We start from the raw sequence: 18,817 nt of genomic DNA, 5'->3' as shown, positions 1-18,817 counted from the left end.
TATTCATTCAGTCTAATGAGAAAATTTAGAACGGACTCGGTTTATATCACAATACCTACATTTAGAGTCGGTTATTCATTCAGTCTAATGAGAAACTGTAGAACAGACTCGGTTTATATCACAATACCTACATTTAGAGTCGGTTATTCATTCAGTCTAATGAGAAACTGTAGAACGGACTTGGTTTATATCACAATACATACATTTAGAGTCGGTTATTCATTCCGTCTAATGAGAAACTGTAGAACGGACTCGGTTTATATCACAATACCTACATTTAGAGTCGGTTATTCATTCAGTCTAATGAGAAACTGTAGAACGGACTCGGTTTATATCACAATACCTACATTTAGAGCCGGTTATTCATTCAGTCTAATGAGAAACTGTAGAACAGACTCGGTTTATATCACAATACCTACATTTAGAGTCGGTTATTCATTCAGTCTAATGAGAAACTGTAGAACGGACTCGGTTTATACCACAATACCAACATTTAGAGCCGGTTATTCATTCAGTCTAATGAGAAACTGTAGAACGGACTCGGTTTATATCACAATACCTACATTTAGAGTCGGTTATTCATTCAGTCTAATGAGAAACTGTAGAACAGACTCGGTTTATATCACAATACCTACATTTAGAGTCGGTTATTCATTCAGTCTAATGAGAAACTGTAGAACAGACTCGGTTTATATCACAATACCTACATTTAGAGTCGGTTATTCATTCAGTCTAATGAGAAACTGTAGAACGGACTCGGTTTATATCACAATACCTACATTTAGAGTCGGTTATTCATTCAGTCTAATGAGAAACTGTAGAACGGACTCGGTTTATAGCACAATACCTACATTTAGAGTCGGTTATTCATTCCGTCTAATGAGAAACTGTAGAACAGACTCGGTTTATATCACAATACCTACATTTAGAGTCGGTTATTCATTCAGTCTAATGAGAAACTGTAGAACGGACTCGGTTTATATCACAATACCTACATTTAGAGTTGGTTATTCATTCCGTCTAATGAGAAACTGTAGAACAGACTCGGTTTATATCACAATACCTACATTTAGAGTAGGTTATTCATTCCGTCTAATGAGAAACTGTAGAACAGACTCGGTTTATATCACAATACCTACATTTAGAGTCGGTTATTCATTCAGTCTAATGAGAAACTGTAGAACGGACTCGGTTTATATCACAATACCTACATTTAGAGTCGGTTATTCATTCAGTCTAATGAGAAACTGTAGAACGGACTCGGTTTATATCACAATACCTACATTTAGAGTCGGTTATTCATTCAGTCTAATGAGAAACCGGAGAACGGACTCGGTTTATACCACAATACCAACATTTAGAGCCGGTTATTCATTCAGTCTAATGAGAAACTGGAGAACGGACTCGGTTTATATCACAATACCTAGATTTAGAGCCGGTTATTCATTCAGTCTAATGAGAAACTGGAGAACGGACTCGGTTTATATCACAATACCTACATTTAGAGTCGGTTATTCATTCAGTCTAATGAGAAACTGTAGAACGGACTCGGTTTATATCACAATACCTACATTTAGAGTCGGTTATTCATTCAGCCTAATGAGAAAATTTAGAACAGACTCGGTTTATATCACAATACCTACATTTAGAGTCGGTTATTCATTCAGTCTAATGAGAAACTGTAGAACGGACTCGGTTTATATCACAATACCTACATTTAGAGTCGGTTATTCATTCAGTCTAATGAGAAACTGTAGAACAGACTCGGTTTATATCACAATACCTACATTTAGAGTCGGTTATTCATTCAGTCTAATGAGAAACTGTAGAACGGACTTGGTTTATATCACAATACATACATTTAGAGTCGGTTATTCATTCCGTCTAATGAGAAACTGTAGAACAGACTCGGTTTATATCACAATACCTACATTTAGAGTCGGTTATTCATTCAGTCTAATGAGAAACTGTAGAACGGACTCGGTTTATATCACAATACCTACATTTAGAGCCGGTTATTCATTCAGTCTAATGAGAAACTGTAGAACAGACTCGGTTTATATCACAATACCTACATTTAGAGTCGGTTATTCATTCAGTCTAATGAGAAACTGTAGAACGGACTCGGTTTATACCACAATACCAACATTTAGAGCCGGTTATTCATTCAGTCTAATGAGAAACTGTAGAACGGACTCGGTTTATATCACAATACCTACATTTAGAGTCGGTTATTCATTCAGTCTAATGAGAAACTGTAGAACAGACTCGGTTTATATCACAATACCTACATTTAGAGTCGGTTATTCATTCAGTCTAATGAGAAACTGTAGAACAGACTCGGTTTATATCACAATACCTACATTTAGAGTCGGTTATTCATTCAGTCTAATGAGAAACTGTAGAACAGACTCGGTTTATATCACAATACCTACATTTAGAGTCGGTTATTCATTCAGTCTAATGAGAAACTGTAGAACGGACTCGGTTTATAGCACAATACCTACATTTAGAGTCGGTTATTCATTCCGTCTAATGAGAAACTGTAGAACAGACTCGGTTTATATCACAATACCTACATTTAGAGTCGGTTATTCATTCAGTCTAATGAGAAACTGTAGAACGGACTCGGTTTATATCACAATACCTACATTTAGAGTTGGTTATTCATTCCGTCTAATGAGAAACTGTAGAACAGACTCGGTTTATATCACAATACCTACATTTAGAGTAGGTTATTCATTCCGTCTAATGAGAAACTGTAGAACAGACTCGGTTTATATCACAATACCTACATTTAGAGTCGGTTATTCATTCAGTCTAATGAGAAACTGTAGAACGGACTTGGTTTATATCACAATACATACATTTAGAGTCGGTTATTCATTCCGTCTAATGAGAAACTGTAGAACAGACTCGGTTTATATCACAATACCTACATTTAGAGTCGGTTATTCATTCAGTCTAATGAGAAACTGTAGAACGGACTCGGTTTATATCACAATACCTACATTTAGAGCCGGTTATTCATTCAGTCTAATGAGAAACTGTAGAACAGACTCGGTTTATATCACAATACCTACATTTAGAGTCGGTTATTCATTCAGTCTAATGAGAAACTGTAGAACGGACTCGGTTTATACCACAATACCAACATTTAGAGCCGGTTATTCATTCAGTCTAATGAGAAACTGTAGAACGGACTCGGTTTATATCACAATACCTACATTTAGAGTCGGTTATTCATTCAGTCTAATGAGAAACTGTAGAACAGACTCGGTTTATATCACAATACCTACATTTAGAGTCGGTTATTCATTCAGTCTAATGAGAAACTGTAGAACAGACTCGGTTTATATCACAATACCTACATTTAGAGTCGGTTATTCATTCAGTCTAATGAGAAACTGTAGAACAGACTCGGTTTATATCACAATACCTACATTTAGAGTCGGTTATTCATTCAGTCTAATGAGAAACTGTAGAACGGACTCGGTTTATAGCACAATACCTACATTTAGAGTCGGTTATTCATTCCGTCTAATGAGAAACTGTAGAACAGACTCGGTTTATATCACAATACCTACATTTAGAGTCGGTTATTCATTCAGTCTAATGAGAAACTGTAGAACGGACTCGGTTTATATCACAATACCTACATTTAGAGTTGGTTATTCATTCCGTCTAATGAGAAACTGTAGAACAGACTCGGTTTATATCACAATACCTACATTTAGAGTAGGTTATTCATTCCGTCTAATGAGAAACTGTAGAACAGACTCGGTTTATATCACAATACCTACATTTAGAGTCGGTTATTCATTCAGTCTAATGAGAAACTGTAGAACGGACTCGGTTTATATCACAATACCTACATTTAGAGTCGGTTATTCATTCAGTCTAATGAGAAACTGTAGAACGGACTCGGTTTATATCACAATACCTACATTTAGAGTCGGTTATTCATTCAGTCTAATGAGAAACCGGAGAACGGACTCGGTTTATACCACAATACCAACATTTAGAGCCGGTTATTCATTCAGTCTAATGAGAAACTGTAGAACGGACTCGGTTTATATCACAATACCTAGATTTAGAGCCGGTTATTCATTCAGTCTAATGAGAAACTGGAGAACGGACTCGGTTTATATCACAATACCTACATTTAGAGTCGGTTATTCATTCAGTCTAATGAGAAACTGTAGAACGGACTCGGTTTATATCACAATACCTACATTTAGAGTCGGTTATTCATTCAGTCTAATGAGAAACTGTAGAACGGACTCGGTTTATAGCACAATACCTACATTTAGAGTCGGTTATTCATTCCGTCTAATGAGAAACTGTAGAACAGACTCGGTTTATATCACAATACCTACATTTAGAGTCGGTTATTCATTCAGTCTAATGAGAAACTGTAGAACGGACTCGGTTTATATCACAATACCTACATTTAGAGTTGGTTATTCATTCCGTCTAATGAGAAACTGTAGAACAGACTCGGTTTATATCACAATACCTACATTTAGAGTAGGTTATTCATTCCGTCTAATGAGAAACTGTAGAACAGACTCGGTTTATATCACAATACCTACATTTAGAGTCGGTTATTCATTCAGTCTAATGAGAAACTGTAGAACGGACTCGGTTTATATCACAATACCTACATTTAGAGTCGGTTATTCATTCAGTCTAATGAGAAACTGTAGAACGGACTCGGTTTATATCACAATACCTACATTTAGAGTCGGTTATTCATTCAGTCTAATGAGAAACCGGAGAACGGACTCGGTTTATACCACAATACCAACATTTAGAGCTGGTTATTCATTCAGTCTAATGAGAAACTGGAGAACGGACTCGGTTTATATCACAATACCTAGATTTAGAGCCGGTTATTCATTCAGTCTAATGAGAAACTGGAGAACGGACTCGGTTTATATCACAATACCTACATCTAGAGTGGGTTATTCATTCAGTCTAATGAGAAACTGTAGAACGGACTCGGTTTATATCACAATACCTACATTTAGAGTCGATTATTCATTCAGTCTAATGAGAAACTGTAGAACGGACTCGGTTTATACCACAATATCAACATTTAGAGTCGGTTATTCATTCAGTCTAATGAGAAACTGTAGAACGGACTCGGTTTATATCACAATACCTACATTTAGAGTCGGTTATTCATTCAGCCTAATGAGAAACTGTAGAACAGAATCGGTTTATATCACAATACCTACATTTAGAGTCGGTTATTCATTCAGCCTAATGAGAAACTGTAGAACGGACTCGGTTTATATCACAATACATACATTTAGAGTCGGTTATTCATTCCGTCTAATAAGAAACTGTAGAACGGACTCGGTTTATATCACAATACCTACATTTAGAGTCGGTTATTCATTCCGTCTAATAAGAAACTGTAGAACAGACTCGGTTTATATCACAATACCTACATTTAGAGTCGGTTATTCATTCAGTCTAATGAGAAACTGTAGAACGGACTCGGTTTATATCACAATACCTACATTTAGAGTCGGTTATTCATTCAGTCTAATGAGAAACTGTAGAACGGACTCGGTTTATATCACAATACCTACATTTAGAGTCGGTTATTCATTCAGCCTAATGAGAAAATTTAGAACAGACTCGGTTTATATCACAATACCTACATTTAGAGTCGGTTATTCATTCAGTCTAATGAGAAACTGTATAACGGACTCGGTTTATATCACAATACCTACATTTAGAGTCGGTTATTCATTCAGTCTAATGAGAAACTGTAGAACAGACTCGGTTTATATCACAATACCTACATTTAGAGCCAGTTAATCATTCAGTCTAATGAGAAACTGTAGAACAGACTCGGTTTATATCACAATACCTACATTTAGAGTCGGTTATTCATTCAGTCTAATGAGAAACTGTAGAACGGACTCGGTTTATATCACAATACATACATTTAGAGTCGGTTATTCATTCCGTCTAATGAGAAACTGTAGAACAGACTCGGTTTATATCACAATACCTACATTTAGAGTCGGTTATTCATTCAGTCTAATGAGAAACTGTAGAACGGACTCGGTTTATATCACAATACCTACATTTAGAGCCGGTTATTCATTCAGTCTAATGAGAAACTGTAGAACAGACTCGGTTTATATCACAATACCTACATTTAGAGTCGGTTATTCATTCAGTCTAATGAGAAACTGTAGAACGGACTCGGTTTATATCCACAATACCTACATTTAGAGTCGGTTATTCATTCAGTCTAATGAGAAACTGTAGAACGGACTCGGTTTATATCACAATACCTACATTTAGAGTCGGTTATTCATTCAGTCTAATGAGAAACTGTAGAACAGACTCGGTTTATATCACAATACCTACATTTAGAGTCGGTTATTCATTCAGTCTAATGAGAAACTGTAGAACAGACTCGGTTTATATCACAATACCTACATTTAGAGTCGGTTATTCATTCAGTCTAATGAGAAACTGTAGAACGGACTCGGTTTATATCACAATACCTACATTTAGAGTCGGTTATTCATTCAGTCTAATGAGAAACTGTAGAACAGACTCGGTTTATATCACAATACCTACATTTAGAGTCGGTTATTCATTCCGTCTAATGAGAAACTGTAGAACAGACTCGGTTTATATCACAATACCTACATTTAGAGTCGGTTATTCATTCCGTCTAATGAGAAACTGTAGAACAGACTCGGTTTATATCACAATACCTACATTTAGAGTCGGTTATTCATTCAGTCTAATGAGAAACTGTAGAACGGACTCGGTTTATATCACAATACCTACATTTAGAGTCGGTTATTCATTCAGTCTAATGAGAAACTGTAGAACGGACTCGGTTTATATCACAATACCTACATTTAGAGTCGGTTATTCATTCAGTCTAATGAGAAACTGTAGAACAGGACTCGGTTTATATCACAATACCTACATTTAGAGTCGGTTATTCATTCAGTCTAATGAGAAACTGTAGAACGGACTCGGTTTATATCACAATACCTACATTTAGAGCCGGTTATTCATTCAGTCTAATGAGAAACTGTAGAACAGACTCGGTTTATATCACAATACCTACATTTAGAGTCGGTTATTCATTCCGTCTAATGAGAAACTGTAGAACAGACTCGGTTTATATCACAATACCTACATTTAGAGTCGGTTATTCATTCAGTCTAATGAGAAACTGTAGAACAGACTCGGTTTATATCACAATACCTACATTTAGAGTCGGTTATTCATTCAGTCTAATGAGAAACTGTAGAACAGACTCGGTTTATATCACAATACCTACATTTAGAGTCGGTTATTCATTCAGTCTAATGAGAAACTGTAGAACGGACTCGGTTTATATCACAATACCTACATTTAGAGTCGGTTATTCATTCCGTCTAATGAGAAACTGTAGAACAGACTCGGTTTATATCACAATACCTACATTTAGAGTCGGTTATTCATTCAGTCTAATGAGAAACTGTAGAACGGACTCGGTTTATATCACAATACCTACATTTAGAGTCGGTTATTCATTCAGTCTAATGAGAAACTGTAGAACGGACTCGGTTTATATCACAATACCTACATTTAGAGTCGGTTATTCATTCAGTCTAATGAGAAACTGTAGAACAGACTCGGTTTATATCACAATACCTACATTTAGAGTCGGTTATTCATTCAGTCTAATGAGAAACTGTAGAACGGACTCGGTTTATATCACAAAACCAACAATTAGAGTCGGTTATTAATTCAGTCTAATGAGAAACTGTAGAACGGACTCGGTTTATATCACAATACCTACATTTAGAGTCGGTTATTCATTCAGTCTAATGAGAAACTGTAGAACAGGACTCGGTTTATATCACAATACCTACATTTAGAGTCGGTTATTCATTCAGTCTAATGAGAAACTGTAGAACGGACTCGGTTTATATCACAATACCTACATTTAGAGTCGGTTATTCATTCAGTCTAATGAGAAACTGTAGAACGGACTCGGTTTATATCACAATACCTACATTTAGAGTCGGTTATTCATTCAGTCTAATGAGAAACTGTAGAACAGCCTCGGTTTATATCGCCACACCTGCGCTTAGGGTTTGTCATTCACCCAGCCCATCGAGAAACCGCGGAACAGCCTCGGTTTATATCGCCACACCTACGCTTAGGGTTTGTCATTCACCCAGCCCATCGAGAAACCGACGAACAGCCTCGGTTTATATCGCCACACCTACGCTTAGGGTTTGTCATTCACCCAGCCCATCGAGAAACCGACGAACAGCCTCGGTTTATATCTCCACACGTACGCTTAGGGTTTCTCATTCACCCAGCGCATCAAGAAACCGACGAACAGCCTCCGTTTATATCTCCACACGTACGCTTAGGGTTTGTCATTCACCCAGCCCATCGAGAAACCGACGAACAGCCTCGGTTTATATCGGCACACCTACGCTTAGGGTTTCTCATTCACCCAGCCCATCGAGAAACCGCGGAAAAGCCTCGGTTTATATCTCCACACCTACGCTTAAGGTTTGTCATTCACCCAGCCCATCGAGAAACCGACGAACAGCCTCGGTTTATATCTCCACACCTACGCTTAGGGTTTCTCATTCACCCAGCCCATCGAGAAACCGCGGAACAGCCTCGGTTCATATCTCCACACCTACACTTAGGGTTTGTCATTCACCCAGCCCATCGAGAAACCGCGGAACAGCCTCGGTTCATATCTCCACACCTACGCTTAAGGTTTGTCATTCACCCAGCCCATCGAGAAACCGCGGAACAGGCTCAGTTTATATCGCCACACTTACGCTTCGGGTTTCTCATTCACCCAGCCCATCGAGAAACCGACGAACAGCCTCGGTTTATATCTCCACACGTACGCTTAGGGTTTGTCATTCACCCAGCCCATCGAGAAACCGACGAACAGCCTCAGTTTATATCGCCACACCTACGCTTAGGGTTTGTCATTCACCCAGCCCATCGAGAAACTGACGAACAGCCTCGGTTTATATCGCCACACCTACGCTTAGGGTTTGTCATTCACCCAGCCCATCGAGAAACTGACGAACAGCCTCGGTTTATATCGCCACACCTACGCTTAGAGTTTCTCATTCACCCAGCCCATCGAGAAACCGACGAACAGCCTCGGTTTATATCACCACACCTACGCTTAGGGTTTGTCATTCACCCAGCCCATCGAGAAACCGACGAACAGCCTCGGTTTATATCGCCACACCTACGCTTAGGATTTGTCATTCACCCAGGCCATCGAGAAACCGCGGAAAAGCCTCGGTTTATATTGCCACACCTACGCTTAGGGTTTCTCATTCACCCAGCCCATCGAGAAACCGACGAACAGCCTCGGTTTATATCTCCACACCTACGCTTAGGGTTTGTCATTCACCCAGCCCATCGAGAAACCGATTAACAGCCTCGGTTTATATCACCACACCTACGCTTAGGTTGTGTCATTCACCCAGCCCATCGAGAAACCGACGAACAGCCTCGGTTTATATCTCCACACCTACGCTTAGGGTTTGTCTTTCACCCAGCCCATCGAGAAACCGACGAACAGCCTCGGTTTATATCGCCACACCTACGCTTAGGGTTTGTCATTCACCCAGCCCATCGAGAAACCGACGAACAGCCTCGGTTTATATCGCCACACCTACGCTTAGGGTTTGTCATTCACCCAGCCCATCGAGAAACCGACGAACAGCCTCGGTTTATATCGCCACACCTACGCTTCGGGTTTCTTATTCACCCAGCCCATCGAGAAACCGACGAACAGCCTCGGTTTATATCGCCACACCTACGCTTAGGGTTTGTCATTCACCCAGCCCATCGAGAAACCGACGAACAGCCTCGATTTATATCGCCACACCTACGCTTAGGGTTTGTCATTCACCCAGCCCATCGAGAAACCGACGAACAGCCTCGATTTATATCGCCACACCTACGCTTAGGGTTTGTCATTCACCCAGCCCATCGAGAAACCGACGAACAGACTCGGTTTATATCGCCACACCTACGCTTAGGGTTTGTCATTCACCCAGCCCATCGAGAAACCGACGAACAGACTCGGTTTATATCGCCACACCTACGCTTAGGGCTTCTCATTCACCCAGCCCATCGAGAAACCGACGAACAGCCTCGGTTTATATCGCCACACCTACGCTTAGGGCTTCTCATTCACCCAGCCCATCGAGAAACCGACGAACAGACTCGGTTTATATCGCCACACCTACGCTTAGGATTTGTCATTCACCCAGCCCATCGAGAAACCGACGAACAGCCTCGATTTATATCGCCACACCTACGCTTAGGATTTGTCATTCACCCAGCCCATCGAGAAACCGACGAACAGCCTCGGTTTATATCGCCACACCTACGCTTAGGGTTTCTCATTCACCCAGCCCATCGAGAAACCGACGAACAGCCTCGGTTTATATCGCCACATCTACGCTTAGGGTTTGTCATTCACCCAGCCCATCGAGAAACCGACGAACAGCCTCGATTTATATCGCCACACTTACGCTTCGGGTTTGTCATTCACCCAGCCCATCGAGAAACCGACGAACAGCCTCGGTTTATATCGCCACATCTACGCTTAGGGTTTGTCATTCACCCAGGCCATCGAGAAACCGACGAACAGCCTCGGTTTATATCGCCACATCTACGCTTAGGGTTTCTCATTCACCCAGCCCATCGAGAAACCGACGAACAGCCTCGGTTTATATCGCCACATCTACGCTTAGGGTTTCTCATTCACCCAGCCCATCGAGAAACCGACGAACAGACTCGGTTTATATCGCCACACCTACGCTTAGGGTTTGTCATTCACCCAGCCCATCGAGAAACCGACGAACAGACTCGGTTTATATCGCCACACCTACGCTTAGGGTTTGTCATTCACCCAGCCCATCGAGAAACCGACGAACAGCCTCGGTTTATATCGCCACATCTACGCTTAGGGTTTGTCATTCACCCAGGCCATCGAGAAACCGACGAACAGACTCGGTTTATATCGCCACATCTACGCTTAGGGTTTCTTATTCACCCAGCCCATCGAGAAACCGACGAATAGCCTCGTTTTATATCGCCACACCTGCGCTTAGGGTTTGTCATTCACCCAGCCCATCGAGAAACCGCGGAACAGCCTCGGTTTATATCGCCACACCTACGCTTAGGGTTTGTCATTCACCCAGCCCATCGAGAAACCGACGAACAGCCTCGGTTTATATCGCCACACCTACGCTTAGGGTTTGTCATTCACCCAGCCCATCGAGAAACCGACGAACAGCCTCGGTTTATATCTCCACACGTACGCTTAGGGTTTCTCATTCACCCAGCGCATCAAGAAACCGACGAACAGCCTCGGTTTATATCTCCACACGTACGCTTAGGGTTTGTCATTCACCCAGCCCATTGAGAAACCGACGAACAGCCTCGGTTTATATCGGCACACCTACGCTTAGGGTTTCTCATTCACCCAGCCCATCGAGAAACCGCGGAAAAGCCTCGGTTTATATCTCCACACCTACGCTTAAGGTTTGTCATTCACCCAGCCCATCGAGAAACCGACGAACAGCCTCGGTTTATATCTCCACACCTACGCTTAGGGTTTCTCATTCACCCAGCCCATCGAGAAACCGCGGAACAGCCTCGGTTCATATCTCCACACCTACACTTAGGGTTTTCATTCACCCAGCCCATCGAGAAACCGCGGAACAGCCTCGGTTCATATCTCCACACCTACGCTTAAGGTTTGTCATTCACCCAGCCCATCGAGAAACCGCGGAACAGGCTCAGTTTATATCGCCACACTTACGCTTCGGGTTTCTCATTCACCCAGCCCATCGAGAAACCGACGAACAGCCTCGGTTTATATCTCCACACGTACGCTTAGGGTTTGTCATTCACCCAGCCCATCGAGAAACCGACGAACAGCCTCAGTTTATATCGCCACACCTACGCTTAGGGTTTGTCATTCACCCAGCCCATCGAGAAACTGACGAACAGCCTCGGTTTATATCGCCACACCTACGCTTAGGGTTTGTCATTCACCCAGCCCATCGAGAAACTGACGAACAGCCTCGGTTTATATCGCCACACCTACGCTTAGGGTTTCTCATTCACCCAGCCCATCGAGAAACCGACGAACAGCCTCGGTTTATATCGCCACACCTACGCTTAGGGTTTGTCATTCACCCAGCCCATCGAGAAACCGACGAACAGCCTCGGTTTATATCGCCACACCTACGCTTAGGATTTGTCATTCACCCAGGCCATCGAGAAACCGCGGAAAAGCCTCGGTTTATATTGCCACACCTACGCTTAGGGTTTCTCATTCACCCAGCCCATCGTGAAACCGACGAACAGCCTCGGTTTATATCTCCACACCTACGCTTAGGGTTTGTCATTCACCCAGCCCATCGAGAAACCGATTAACAGCCTCGGTTTATATCACCACACCTACGCTTAGGTTGTGTCATTCACCCAGCCCATCGAGAAACCGACGAACAGCCTCGGTTTATATCTCCACACCTACGCTTAGGGTTTGTCTTTCACCCAGCCCATCGAGAAACCGACGAACAGCCTCGGTTTATATCGCCACACCTACGCTTAGGGTTTGTCATTCACCCAGCCCATCGAGAAACCGACGAACAGCCTCGATTTATATCGCCACACCTACGCTTAGGGTTTGTCATTCACCCAGCCCATCGAGAAACCGACGAACAGCCTCGGTTTATATCGCCACACCTACGCTTCGGGTTTCTTATTCACCCAGCCCATCGAGAAACCGACGAACAGCCTCGGTTTATATCGCCACACCTACGCTTAGGGTTTGTCATTCACCCAGCCCATCGAGAAACCGACGAACAGCCTCGATTTATATCGCCACACCTACGCTTAGGGTTTGTCATTCACCCAGCCCATCGAGAAACCGACGAACAGCCTCGATTTATATCGCCACACCTACGCTTAGGGTTTGTCATTCACCCAGCCCATCGAGAAACCGACGAACAGACTCGGTTTATATCGCCACACCTACGCTTAGGGTTTGTCATTCACCCAGCCCATCGAGAAACCGACGAACAGACTCGGTTTATATCGCCACACCTACGCTTAGGGTTTGTCATTCACCCAGCCCATCGAGAAACCGACGAACAGCCTCGGTTTATATCGCCACACCTACGCTTAGGGCTTCTCATTCACCCAGCCCATCGAGAAACCGACGAACAGACTCGGTTTATATCGCCACACCTACGCTTAGGATTTGTCATTCACCCAGCCCATCGAGAAACCGACGAACAGCCTCGATTTATATCGCCACACCTACGCTTAGGGTTTGTCATTCACCCAGCCCATCGAGAAACCGACGAACAGCCTCGGTTTATATCGCCACACCTACGCTTAGGGTTTCTCATTCACCCAGCCCATCGAGAAACCGACGAACAGCCTCGGTTTATATCGCCACATCTACGCTTAGGGTTTGTCATTCACCCAGCCCATCGAGAAACCGACGAACAGACTCGGTTTATATCGCCACACTTACGCTTCGGGTTTGTCATTCACCCAGCCCATCGAGAAACCGACGAACAGCCTCGGTTTATATCGCCACATCTACGCTTAGGGTTTGTCATTCACCCAGGCCATCGAGAAACCGACGAACAGCCTCGGTTTATATCGCCACATCTACGCTTAGGGTTTCTCATTCACCCAGCCCATCGAGAAACCGACGAACAGCCTCGGTTTATATCGCCACATCTACGCTTAGGGTTTCTCATTCACCCAGCCCATCGAGAAACCGACGAACAGACTCGGTTTATATCGCCACACCTACGCTTAGGGTTTGTCATTCACCCAGCCCATCGAGAAACCGACGAACAGACTCGGTTTATATCGCCACACCTACGCTTAGGGTTTGTCATTCACCCAGCCCATCGAGAAACCGACGAACAGCCTCGGTTTATATCGCCACATCTACGCTTAGGGTTTCTCATTCACCCAGCCCATCGAGAAACCGCGGAAAAGCCTCGGTTTATATCTCCACACCTACGCTTAAGGTTTGTCATTCACCCAGCCCATCGAGAAACCGACGAACAGCCTCGGTTTATATCTCCACACCTACGCTTAGGGTTTCTCATTCACCCAGCCCATCGAGAAACCGCGGAACAGCCTCGGTTCATATCTCCACACCTACACTTAGGGTTTGTCATTCACCCAGCCCATCGAGAAACCGCGGAACAGCCTCGGTTCATATCTCCACACCTACGCTTAAGGTTTGTCATTCACCCAGCCCATCGAGAAACCGCGGAACAGGCTCAGTTTATATCGCCACACTTACGCTTCGGGTTTCTCATTCACCCAGCCCATCGAGAAACCGACGAACAGCCTCGGTTTATATCTCCACACGTACGCTTAGGGTTTGTCATTCACCCAGCCCATCGAGAAACCGACGAACAGCCTCAGTTTATATCGCCACACCTACGCTTAGGGTTTGTCATTCACCCAGCCCATCGAGAAACTGACGAACAGCCTCGGTTTATATCGCCACACCTACGCTTAGGGTTTGTCATTCACCCAGCCCATCGAGAAACTGACGAACAGCCTCGGTTTATATCGCCACACCTACGCTTAGAGTTTCTCATTCACCCAGCCCATCGAGAAACCGACGAACAGCCTCGGTTTATATCACCACACCTACGCTTAGGGTTTGTCATTCACCCAGCCCATCGAGAAACCGACGAACAGCCTCGGTTTATATCGCCACACCTACGCTTAGGATTTGTCATTCACCCAGGCCATCGAGAAACCGCGGAAAAGCCTCGGTTTATATTGCCACACCTACGCTTAGGGTTTCTCATTCACCCAGCCCATCGTGAAACCGACGAACAGCCTCGGTTTATATCTCCACACCTACGCTTAGGGTTTGTCATTCACCCAGCCCATCGAGAAACCGATTAACAGCCTCGGTTTATATCACCACACCTACGCTTAGGTTGTGTCATTCACCCAGCCCATCGAGAAACCGACGAACAGCCTCGGTTTATATCTCCACACCTACGCTTAGGGTTTGTCATTCACCCAGCCCATCGAGAAACCGACGAACAGCCTCGGTTTATATCGCCACACCTACGCTTAGGGTTTGTCATTCACCCAGCCCATCGAGAAACCGACGAACAGCCTCGGTTTATATCGCCACACCTACGCTTAGGGTTTGTCATTCACCCAGCCCATCGAGAAACCGACGAACAGCCTCGGTTTATATCGCCACACCTACGCTTCGGGTTTCTTATTCACCCAGCCCATCGAGAAACCGACGAACAGCCTCGGTTTATATCGCCACACCTACGCTTAGGGTTTGTCATTCACCCAGCCCATCGAGAAACCGACGAACAGCCTCGATTTATATCGCCACACCTACGCTTAGGGTTTGTCATTCACCCAGCCCATCGAGAAACCGACGAACAGCCTCGATTTATATCGCCACACCTACGCTTAGGGTTTGTCATTCACCCAGCCCATCGAGAAACCGACGAACAGCCTCGGTTTATATCGCCACACCTACGCTTAGGGTTTGTCATTCACCCAGCCCATCGAGAAACCGACGAACAGACTCGGTTTATATCGCCACACCTACGCTTAGGGCTTCTCATTCACCCAGCCCATCGAGAAACCGACGAACAGCCTCGGTTTATATCGCCACACCTACGCTTAGGGCTTCTCATTCACCCAGCCCATCGAGAAACCGACGAACAGACTCGGTTTATATCGCCACACCTACGCTTAGGATTTGTCATTCACCCAGCCCATCGAGAAACCGACGAACAGCCTCGGTTTATATCGCCACATCTACGCTTAGGGTTTGTCATTCACCCAGCCCATCGAGAAACCGACGAACAGCCTCGGTTTATATCGCCACACCTACGCTTAGGGTTTCTCATTCACCCAGCCCATCGAGAAACCGACGAACAGCCTCGGTTTATATCGCCACATCTACGCTTAGGGTTTGTCATTCACCCAGCCCATCGAGAAACCGACGAACAGACTCGGTTTATATCGCCACACTTACGCTTCGGGTTTGTCATTCACCCAGCCCATCGAGAAACCGACGAACAGCCTCGGTTTATATCGCCACATCTACGCTTAGGGTTTGTCATTCACCCAGGCCATCGAGAAACCGACGAACAGCCTCGGTTTATATCGCCACATCTACGCTTAGGGTTTCTCATTCACCCAGCCCATCGAGAAACCGACGAACAGCCTCGGTTTATATCGCCACATCTACGCTTAGGGTTTCTCATTCACCCAGCCCATCGAGAAACCGACGAACAGACTCGGTTTATATCGCCACACCTACGCTTAGGGTTTGTCATTCACCCAGCCCATCGAGAAACCGACGAACAGACTCGGTTTATATCGCCACACCTACGCTTAGGGTTTGTCATTCACCCAGCCCATCGAGAAACCGACGAACAGCCTCGGTTTATATCGCCACATCTACGCTTAGGGTTTGTCATTCACCCAGGCCATCGAGAAACCGACGAACAGACTCGGTTTATATCGCCACATCTACGCTTAGGGTTTCTTATTCACCCAGCCCATCGAGAAACCGACGAATAGCCTTGTTTTATATCGCCACACCTGCGCTTAGGGTTTGTCATTCACCCAGCCCATCGAGAAACCGCGGAACAGCCTCGGTTTATATCGCCACACCTATGCTTAGGGTGAGCTACTCATTCAGCCCAGTGAGAAACTGTAGATCAGCCTCAGTTTATATCACAATACCTACATTTAGAGCCAGTTATTCTTTCATGCCAGATGCAGGTAAAGCCGGTGTAGATATTCTTTAGTCAGTAAAATGTGCCCACAATAACTGTGGTAGTACCAGAGCTAAGTTACACTGGTCTTAGTGTGTGTGGTGTCAACTGAGCATTGAGAGACTCTGATCTATAATAATTTAGATTTGATCAGGTTTTGATTGGGCTGATCCTGAATCAGGACATAGTTAGTGTGTCCGAACTCACCGCCAGCGCTGATTTAATGTTCTGTAACTGATAATAAACTCGTCCTCCTTCCTCCGGACACACGACCTTCAGCTCGTCTCGGGTCATACCCAACAACATCGGCCCACTGAGACCACCCAGACAGCGCACCGTACTGAAAACACACACAGGACCGTCAGCCAACTGTCAGCGTTGGACTGCTGTGAATAAATTAACTTCCATTGATTGCTAAACATCACATCTCCAAACAAACTTCACAGCAGAAGGAAAATGTTCTTAACTTTTAATGAAAGTTGTTGGATAAATAATTTCTTTCATTTTGGATCATTTCTGTTGGGTCTGTTCATGTGTTAGAGTGAAAGAGTGAATGAGTGAGGTCAGTGTGAATGTGTTCGGGTGAATGAGTGAGGTCAGTGTGAATGTGTTAGAATGAATGAGTGAGGTCAGTGTGAATGTGTTAGAATGAATGAGTGAGGTAAGTGTGAATGAGTGAGGTCAGTGTGAATGAGTGAGGTCACTGTGAATGAGTGAGGTCAGTGTGAATGTGTTTGAGTGAATGAGTGAAGTCAGTGTGAATGAGTGAGGTCAGTGTGAATGTGTTCGAGTGAATGAGTGAGGTCAGTGTGAATGAGTGAGGTCAGTGTGAATGTGTTCGAGTGAATGAGTGAGGTCAGTGTGAATGTGTTCGAGTGAATGAGTGAGGTCAGTGTGAATGTGTTCAAGTGAATGAGTGAGATCAGTGTGAATGAGTGAGGTCAGTGTGAATGTGTTCGAGTGAATGAGTGAGATCAGTGTGAATGAGTGAGGTCAGTGTGAATGTGTTCGAGTGAATGAGTGAGGTCAGTGTGAATGTGTTCGAGTGAATGAGTGAGATCAGTGTGAATGAGTGAGGTCAGTGTGAATGTGTTCGAGTCAATGACTGAGGTCAGTGTGAATGTGTTTGAGTGAATGAGTGAAGTCAGTGTGAATGTGTTCAAGTGAATGAGTGAGATCAGTGTGAATGAGTGAGGTCAGTGTGAATGTGTTCGAGTGAATGAGTGAGGTCAGTGTGAATGTGTTCGAGTGAATGTGTGAGGTCAGTGTGAATGTGTTAGAATGAATGAGTGAGGTAAGTGTGAATGAGTGAGGTCTGTGTGAATGTGTTAGAATGAATGAGTGAGGTAAGTGTGAATGAGTGAGGTCAGTGTGAATGAGTGAGGTCAGTGTGAATGTGTTAGAATGAATGAGTGAAGTAAGTGTGAATGTGTTAGAATGAATGAGTGAGGTAAGTGTGAATGAGTGAGGTCAGTGTGAATGAGTGAGGTCAGTGTGAATGTGTTAGAATGAATGAGTGAGGTAAGTGTGAATGAGTGAGATCAGTGTGAATGAGTGAGGTCAGTGTGAATGTGTTCGAGTGAATGAGTGAGGTCAGTGTGAATGAGTGAGGTCAGTGTGAATGTGTTCGAGTGAATGAGTGAGGTCAGTGTGAATGAGTGAGGTCAGTGTGAATGTGTTAGAGTGAATGAGTGAGGTCAGTGTGAATGTGTTCAAGTGAATGAGTGAGGTCAGTGTGAATGTGTTCGAGTGAATGAGTGAGGTCAGTGTGAATGTGTTCGAGTGAATGAGTGAGATCAGTGTGAATGAGTGAGGTCAGTGTGAATGAGTGAGGTCAGTGTGAATGTGTTTGAGTGAATGACTGAGGTCAGTGTGAATGTGTTCGAGTGAATGAGTGAGGTCAGTGTGAATGTGTTCAAGTGAATGAGTGAGATCAGTATGAATGAGTGAGA

At 43.9% G+C, this 18,817-nt stretch overlaps 1 protein-coding gene across 3 annotated transcripts in view; it reads right to left on the bottom strand.

Annotated features, from left to right (window-relative positions):
• The window catches only part of eps8l3a (EPS8-like 3a), a 48,898-nt gene that overhangs the window by 11,506 nt on the left and 18,575 nt on the right, over window positions 1-18,817 (bottom strand). For all 3 annotated transcript variants that reach the window (XM_037532329.1, XM_037532327.1, XM_037532328.1), the window contains exon 19: window positions 17,073-17,205. In XM_037532329.1, the coding sequence (XP_037388226.1) occupies window positions 17,073-17,205 (133 nt within the window). The remainder of the gene's footprint in view (window positions 1-17,072; window positions 17,206-18,817) is intronic.

This window comes from Pygocentrus nattereri, chromosome 21 (genome assembly GCF_015220715.1).
Source record: "Pygocentrus nattereri isolate fPygNat1 chromosome 21, fPygNat1.pri, whole genome shotgun sequence".
In the NCBI taxonomy this organism is placed as follows: domain Eukaryota; kingdom Metazoa; phylum Chordata; class Actinopteri; order Characiformes; family Serrasalmidae; genus Pygocentrus; species Pygocentrus nattereri.
This window is presented reverse-complemented; position numbering and strand designations above follow the sequence as displayed.